Source organism: Grampus griseus (genome assembly GCF_964374135.1).
Source record: "Grampus griseus genome assembly, chromosome: 13".
In the NCBI taxonomy this organism is placed as follows: domain Eukaryota; kingdom Metazoa; phylum Chordata; class Mammalia; order Artiodactyla; family Delphinidae; genus Grampus; species Grampus griseus.
The window spans coordinates 19594134-19603112 of record NC_139007.1 but is presented as its reverse complement, the minus strand read 5'-3'; the positions used below and the strand labels follow the sequence as shown (position 1 = coordinate 19603112).

General features: G+C 41.8%; 1 protein-coding gene across 1 annotated transcript; it reads left to right on the top strand.

The window, feature by feature from the left end:
• Nucleotides 1-3439: 3439 nt before the first annotated feature.
• LOC309831757 (serine/threonine-protein phosphatase 4 regulatory subunit 3A-like) lies at nt 3440-5901 on the top strand (the record flags this gene model as incomplete). Its single annotated transcript, XM_082669095.1, is given in 3 exon segments — nt 3440-4395; nt 4397-5609; nt 5611-5901. Coding segments are annotated over 3 exon segments (2460 nt in total).
• Between the last annotated feature and the right edge of the window lie 3078 nt (nt 5902-8979).

Genomic DNA, 8979 nt, shown 5'->3' with positions numbered 1-8979 from the left:
GGATAATTCTATGTGTGTGTGTTGGGGTCGGGGCGGGGGTCGCACAAGGGCCACAGGGTGCTGACCTGCACGTAGTAGGATGTTTAGCCATGTACCTGAACTCTGTCAACTAGATGCCAGTAGCAACCCTCATGCCTGCCTCCCTACCCCTCCCACCTCCTCACTTCTGTCACGATAAGACATCTCCAAAGATCACCAAGTTTCCTATGGGAGTGAAAATTGCCCTCAGTTGGGAATTCACTGGCATCCAGCAGTTAGAACTCCACGCTACCACTGCAGCAGAGGCATGGACTTGATCCCTGGTCGGGGAACTAAACTAAGATCCCGCAAGCTGTGCGTGACCAAAAAAAAAAAATTACCCTCAACTGAGAACAACTTGTATGAAGGGATTTGATACAGGGATTGTGGAAGCTGTGGCACCATAAGGTTGGGGTCTCCAACTCTGATGAAGGAGCTTGAAGTCCCCAGGGTAGTCAGGAAGGGAAGATGGACATAGAGTAGGGATGAACAAGACGGAACTGGAACTCACCAGCCTGAGCTGGATTCCCACAAAGAGGGACTGACACCCAGGTTTCTTCTTGCTGCCTCTGGTGTTGGTGACAGGGGTATCCTACAGAAGCTGGGGCTCTTGGTTGCAGAACTAAACACACACCTTGCCCAAGAGTCAGAGAAACTGAAAGAAGACCTGGGGGAAGGTGGAGCACTTGGTTTCAACAATGTGAACCAGAGGATAAGCAGCAATGTCTGTGAGCTACCAAATGGTTACTGCTTCACTTCCACCCTACCAGTCTTGAGCAAGAATCTCTCCTGTGGCTTACCCTAACCGGAAATACCTAGGGAAACAGTTCAGCCTCATCAGCGCATTACAAAACCATTGCAAATACTCTCTTTTTAATGTAGTAAAATGAAAGTGTTCAAAACTGGTCAAGTAAGCTCATCATAGATTTTATTTTCAAATGAACTTCAAAGAAAAATATAGAAATACACTGGTGAATCTGCAGGGACCTTCAACTAATTATACATTTTCCCCCAAATATTAACTCCATTCAGTTTATAATCATATTCTGCCTCAGATGCTACCTGCTCTGTGGCCATATATAAATCAGTCTTCTAAAATCAATTGAAAACTTGATCTAATACCTGTGGAATATTTATAATTTATAGCTACAGAGGCCAGATGTTAATGATAAGGAGAACTAATAACAAAATATAATCTAAATGAACCTCTAATCTGCTCCCAACCTCCCCCTTCTCTGCTAAGTATCTAATTTTATCTCTTCAAGACAAGGTAATCTTAAATGGCCTGTATTTACATAATGCATTTGCTATAGATGTTTTCATTCCCAACTAATTAGTTTAGAATCCATCTGCTAGAGTCTGAAGGTGTCCTTGCTGGGGCTGGTTATATAGACCCTTCCCTATAAATGATCACGTTGATTAGGAAAGATGAAGTGTATCCTCTCTCTAATATAGAAAATCTAGATAATTTAGAATGTTTTCTCACAATAGCCTATTTATAACATTAAAAAATAAGACAAAAACCCTGCAAATAACAGCACAATCTCTCCTGCTTCCCCTTTGTTAGGTTTCCAAGAATATGAGGTGGGGGGGCTTAACTGGGAAACAACTTAGAGGATATTATCACATTGGTTCAACAAAGTCTTTGTGAAGATATCCCTTTCTGCATCAGGGTTGGACTGGGCACTGCCTGACTCCAACTGGCTGGACACCCATGGAGTAAATCATACCTCCTCTAAGATCCTATGACCCAAACATTTCTGCTCCTGTGCTATACCAGAGCCTTAAAAGGGTCTTGGCCACCAAAGGGTGTGTGTTCTGAGATCAGCAACATATTTTAAAGTGATACAGATACTCTCTCTATCAAGGAGATCATATCATTTATCTATCTCCCAGTGAGATTGCAAACTTCCATATAAAAGTATAAAAAGAATTTCGAATTTACATGTTTCATCTCCTTAACTGCAGGAAGTCATTTCTCCTCAAGAATTTTCGGGAAGAATCAGGGGTGTTTTCACTAGCCAGTGGGTCTGCCGTTATTTATAGCTAGCCACTACAAACAGGCCAAAACCCCACAGCTTCAAGCCTCAAAAATCTCTCAGAAGCATCACTCTGAGATGGAACTCTTCTCCTAACACATGTGCTCCAAACTGGGTAATCAGTCAGTTGTCAGGCTCCCAAGAGATGGCACTGATGCTTGTGCAACATGTAGAGACTATTCTTTCTGTATTACACTCAGAGAAAGTGTCCCACAATAAACTTGCTTGAGTCCTAAAGTCAGCAACTTGTTGCAATTATTAACACATACACTTTCTCCTGGGATGCACAAACCAAGGGTTGACCTCTGCATTGTTGCTGGAACCTCTTCAAGATGGAGTGCTGTTCCTGAGCATGACCTAACCTGCCAGACATCCTCCTGTCTTCCAATGGATTCTTTCTCACGGTTTTGGTCATGCTCTCAATGGTCTAAGACTTCCACTGAGGTCCTCACCCTCGATTTGCCCAAAATGTCTGTCTGAACCCTTATTGAATGGTGGGGTTTCCATCTTTTCCCCCAGAAAGAACTCAGCTTACGTAAATAGTTCAAAGGTGAAGAGGTGTGTCTCCTAATTCCACCCAACAGAGTCTGTTTAAAACCCAGATAACAAGGTCTCCGTCTGAGGCCTCCGTTGCTGCGAGGCTCGCGGCTTCCCTCCTGTCTCTTTAAATGGTGGGGCCAATGGGCCGCCCCGGAAGCTGCTACGGGGTTGGCCCCGCGCGCCGCTATTGAGGGGCGAACCAAGATGGCAGCGGCTTTGGCTCTGTGAGTTAGACGGAAGAGGCGACGAAAGAGGCGGCAGCAGCGGCGGCGGAAGGAAAGGGACTCCCAGTAGCCAAAAGCGCTCGTGCGCCAGGGGGCTCTCGGAGTCTCCCGCGTAGTGGTGGCAGCTGCAGCAGGACCAGGCGCCGGTCGGCTTCGGACATTTGAAGCAGGGGAGCGGAGCGCAGTCTCCGGCTGCGGAGGCAGGGCCAGGCATAAGGAAGGAAAACATGGCGGTGGCGGCCTGAGGAGGAGGCGGCGCGGGAAGCAGCTTCACAGAGATCATGGCGGAGGCGGGAGCAGGGCAGTGAACGGCGCCGCGAGTTCCTAGCGCGGCGGGGCGGGAGGCTGCGAAGCGCTGCGCGGCCCCCTCGGGCGGCTGAGTTCGCTGGGCCTGGACAATAGCGCCGAGGAGCCGGAGGCGAGGAAAGGCGGGGGCCAGAGCTCAGGCCCGGCGGCGGGCCATGAGGGCAGCAGCGCGGCCCCAGGGCGGCCAGCGGCGGCAGTGAGGCCGGGGAGCCCTCCGCTCGTGGGCGTCCTCTCGCCTCGGCTCCCGCCTTCCCTGGACCCCCTTCCCAGGCGACTCCGGCGGGGCCTTTGCCCTGGCCCCCGGGCGGCACGATGACCAACACCCAGCGGCGGGTGAAGGTTTACACACTCAACGAGGACCGGCAGTGGGACGACCGGGGCACCGGGCATGTGTCGTCAGGCTACGTGGAGCAGCTGAAGGGCATGTCCCTGCTTGTCAGGGCCGAGAGCGACGGTTCTCTACTTTTAGAGTCCAAAATAAATCCTAATACTGTATACCAGAAACAACAGGACACTTTGATTGTGTGGTCTGAAGCAGAAAATTATGACTTGGCCCTTAGCTTTCAAGAAAAAGCTGGATGTGATGAAATTTGGGAGAAAATATGTCAGGTTCAAGGAAAGAACCCATCAGTGGACATCACTCAGGACCTTGTAGATGAGTCTGAAGAGGAGCGTTTCGATGATATGTCATCGGCAGGTTTAGAATTGCCATCTTGTGAATTAAGTCGCCTTGAGGAAATTGCAGAACTTGTGGCATCATCTTTACCTTCCCCCCTGCGTCGTGAAAAACTTGCACTAGCACTGGGAAATGAGGATTACATTAAAAAGCTCTTAGAGCTTTTTCATGTGTGTGAGGATTTGGAAAATATTGAAGGACTGCACCACTTGTATGAAATTATCAAAGGCATCTTCCTCTTGAATCGAACTGCTCTTTTTGAAGTTATGTTCTCTGAGGAATGTATAATGGACGTCATTGGATGCTTAGAATATGATCCTGCTTTATCACAACCACGAAAACATAGGGAATTTCTATCTAAAACAGCCAAGTTTAAAGAAGTGATTCCCATATCAGATCCTGAGCTGAAACAAAAAATTCATCAGACATACAGAGTTCAGTATATACAAGACATGGTTCTACCTACTCCTTCAGTCTTTGAAGAAAATATGTTATCAACACTTCACTCTTTTATCTTTTTCAATAAGGTAAAAATTGTTGGTATGTTACAGGAAGATGAAAAATTTCTGACAGATTTGTTTGCACAGCTAACATGAAGCAACAGATGAGGAAAAAAGACAGGAATTGGTTAACTTTTTAAAAGAATTTTGTGCATTCTCCCAAACGCTACAACCTCAAAACAGAGATGCTTTTTTCAAGACTTTGTCAAACATGGGTATATTACCAGCTTTAGAAGTCATCCTTGGCATGGATGATACACAGGTGCGAAGTGCTGCTACTGATATATTATCATACTTGGTTGAATATAATCCATCCATGGTACGAGAGTTTCTCATGCAGGAGGCACAACAGAATGATGATGATATTTTGCTCATCAACCTCATTATAGAACATATGATTTGTGATACAGACCCTGAACATGGAGGAGCAGTCCAGCTTATGGGCCTCCTTCGAACATTAGTTGACCCAGAAAACATGTTAGCTACTGCCAATAAAACAGAAAAGACTGAATTTCTGGGTTTCTTCTACAAGCACTGTATGCATGTCCTTACTGCTCCCTTACTGGCAAATACAACAGAAGACAAACCTAGCAAAGATGATTTTCAGACTGCCCAGTTGTTGGCACTTGTATTGGAATTGTTAACATTTTGTGTGGAGCACCATACCTACCACATAAAGAACTACATTATTAATAAGGACATTCTCCGGAGAGTGTTAGTTCTTATGGCCTCGAAGCATGCTTTCTTGGCATTATGTGCTCTTCGTTTTAAGAGAAAGATTATTGGATTAAAAGATGAGTTTTACAACCGCTATATAATGAAAAGTTTTTTGTTTGAACCAGTAGTCAAAGCATTTCTCAACAATGGATCCCGCTACAATCTGATGAACTCTGCCATAATAGAAATGTTTGAATTTATTAGAGTGGAAAATATAAAATCATTAATTGATCATGTAATTGAAATTTACTGGAAAGCATTGGAAGATGTAGATTATGTACAAACATTTAAAGGATTGAAACTGAGATTTGAACAACAAAGAGAAAAGCAAGATAATCCCAAACTTGACAGTATGCATTCCATTTTGAGGAATCATAGATATCGAAGAGACGCCAGAACAACAGAAGATGAAGAGGAGATGTGGTTCAACACAGAAGAAGATGACATGGAAGATGGAGAAGCTGTCGTGTCTCCATCTGACAAAACTAAGAATGATGATGACATTATGGATCCAATAAGTAAATTCATGGAGAGGAAGAAATTAAAAGAAAGTGAGGAAAAGGAGGTGCTTCTGAAAACAAATCTTTCTGGGTCGGCAGAGCCCAAGTTTCAAGCTTTCCCTTTCTAGTGGAACAAAGACTACCCTCTCCAGCCAGTCACCTGCAACAAATCTGCCTGGTTCTCCAGGCTCACCTGGATCCCCAGGATCTCCAGGCTCTCCTGGATCCATCCCTAAAAATACATCTCAGACGGCAGCTATTACTACCAAGGGAGGCCTCCTGGGTCTGGTAGATTATCCTGATGATGATGAGGATGATGATGAGGATGAAGACAAGGAAGACACGCTCCCTTTGTCAAAGAAAGCAAAGTTTGAGTCATAATGGCAACTGCCTGTGATCAGTACCTGTTGAGAAAACTGGTTCTCTACCCCTCCCCACTACAAAATCTATAACAAAGCAGTGGCCTCTTGTGAATGACTGACACAGCTCAGCTCGCACACTTGACTTCTGCTCATCAAGTGCCAATTCAGTGGAGCAGGAGGAGGGTATAATTATACATTTGGGGGAAGACTTACACCTTCGAGGTCTAAGCTTGGACCACACATTGCCCTTTTCTCAGGGAAGGAAATGGAAACGAAAAGCCAACAGGGCAGGGGTTTTGAAAGTGGAACTCTGGATTGACTGGTCAGTTGCTACAATCAGAATATGCTTTCTCGGACCATGTTTGAGACTCAGAAGAATAGGCTTTTCTGCCTTAATTCTTCACTAGTTAAGAATGCCAGCAGTTTCTTTGTATAAAGAGACCTGCCTTTAAAATCGTACATTCTGAACATTTTAGTCAAGCTACAGCAGGTTTGGAAAAACCTCTTTGGGGGAGGGGCGAATATGAAGTTTCCTCTTTTTTATCTATTCCCTTTGCCCTTCACACTGCAGATTTTTTTTTAAGTGGGGATTTGTCCCTACTTGATTAAAGATTGAGTGAAATTCTAGATGTGGTCATTTGTGTCATAATTTTTTTGTTTCATTTTGTTTTTGATTTTTTTTTTTTCTCCTGAGTGTATGCTTAGTTGTTGAGTATATATATTTGGGACCATTAAAAACTTTTTTGATATAATATAACCTAACATTGTGCTGGTAAAAAACAAAACAAAACAAAAAAAACCCAGATAACACAACTTGCTACCCTTCTTTTTATTTCTAACACTTTTCTCCAACAGGCGTCAATAACAGAGATGCATAAACTGAATCTAGGTTATTGTTAAGGAATTATTTTAGACATAAATATAAAATCTCCTGGTGGTATGGTCATTTTAACAATATTAATTCTACCAACCCACAGACATGGTATATCTTTCCATCTGTTTGTGTCATCTTCAATTTCTTTCATCGGTGTCTTATAGGTTTCTGAATACAGGTCTTTTACCTGCTTAGGTAGGTTTATTCCTAGGTATTTTATACTTTTTGATGTGATGGTAAATGGGATTGTTTCCTTAATTTCTCTTTCTGATAGTTTGTTAGTGTATAGAAATGGAACAGATTTCTATATATTAATTTTGTATCCTACAACTTTAGAAAATTCATTGATGAGCTCTAGTAGTTTTCTGGTGGCGTCTTTAGAATTTTCTATGTAGAGTATTATGTCATTTGCAAGCAGTGACAATTTTACTTCATCCTTTCCAATTCTGATTCCTTTTATTTCTTTTACTTGCCTAATTGTTGTGGCTAGGATTTCCAATACTATGTTGAATAAAAGTGGCGAGAGTGGGTATCCTCGTCTTGTTCGTGATCTTAGAGGAAATGCTTTCAGCTTTCACCACTGAGTATAACGCTAGCTGTGGGTTTGTCATATATGGCCTTTATTATGTTGAAATATGTTCCCTCTATGCCCACTTTCTGGAGAGTTTTTATCACAAATCAATGTTGAATTCTGTCAGAAGCTTTTTCTGCATCTACTGAGATGATCACATAGTTTTTATTCTTCAATTTGTTAATGTGGTGTATCACATTGATTGCTTTGTGAATACTGAAAGATCCTTGCATCCCTGGGATAAATTCCACTTGATCATGTTGTAGGATCCTTTTAGTGTATTGTTGCATTCAGTTTGCCAGTATTTTGTTGAGGATTTTTGCACCTATGTTCATCAGTGATATTGGCATGTAACTTTTGGGGGGGGGCATGTAATTTTTTGTGTGTGATACCTTTGTCTGATTTTGGTATCTGGGTGGGTGATGCTGGCCTCATAGAATGAATTGGAAAGTGCTCCTTTCTCTGCAGTGTTTTGCAGGAGTTGCAAAAGGATAGGTGTTAACTCTAAATGTTTGGTAGAATTCACCTGTGAACCATCTAGTCTTGGACTTTGTTTATTGGGAGTTTTTAAATTACTGATTCAATTTCATTACTTGTAATTGGTCTGTTCATATTTTCTATTTCTTCCTGGTTCAGTCTTGGGAGATTGTACCTTTTTAAGAATTTGTCCATTTCTTCTAGGTTGTCTAGAAGACAACATACAGTTGTCGGTAGTAGTCTCATATAATCCTTTGTATTTCTGTGGTTTTGATTGTAACTGCTTTTTTATCTCTGATTTTATTGATTTGGGCCCTCTCCCATTTTTTATTGAAGAGTCCGGCTAAAGGTTTATCAAATTTGTTTATCTTTTCAAAGAACCAGCTTTTAGTTTCATTGATATTCTCTATTTTTTTTTTTTTTTTTAGTCTCTATTCATTTCTTTCTGCTCTGATCTTTATGATTTCTTTCCTTCTACTAAATTTGGGTTTTGTTTGTTCTTCTTTCTCTAGTTCTTTTAGGTGAAAGGTTGTTCTATAATTGAGATTCTTCTTGTTTCCTGAGGTAAGCTTGTTATCACTGTAAACGTCCCTTTTAGAACTACTTTTACTACATCCCATAGGTTTTAGGTTATCCTGTTCTTTTATTTGTCTCTAGATATTTTTTTATTTCCTCTTTGATTTCTTCAGTCATCCATTGGTTGTTTAGTAACATATTGTTTAGCCTTCACGTGTTTGTGTTTTTTGCAGTTTTTTTCTTGTAGTTTATTTCTAGTCTCATAGCATTGTGGTCAGAAAAGATGTTTGATATGATTTCGATTTTCTTAAATTTACCAACACTTGTTTTCTTGGTCTGTGATCTATCCTGGAGAATTTTCCATGTGCATTTGAACGGGATGTGTATTTGGCTGCTTTTGGATAGTGCTCTATGTCAATTAAGTCCATTTGGTCTAATGTATCATTTAAGCTAGTGTTTCCTTATTGATTTTTTGTCTGAATAATCTGTCCATTGATGTAAGTGAGGTGTTAAAGTTCCCCACTATTTTTGTGTTACTATTGATTTCTCCTTTTATGTACATTAATATTACTCATATATATTTAGGGTCTCCTATGTTGGATGCATAAATATTTACAATTGTTATATCTTCTTGGATTGATCCCTTCATCATTATGTAG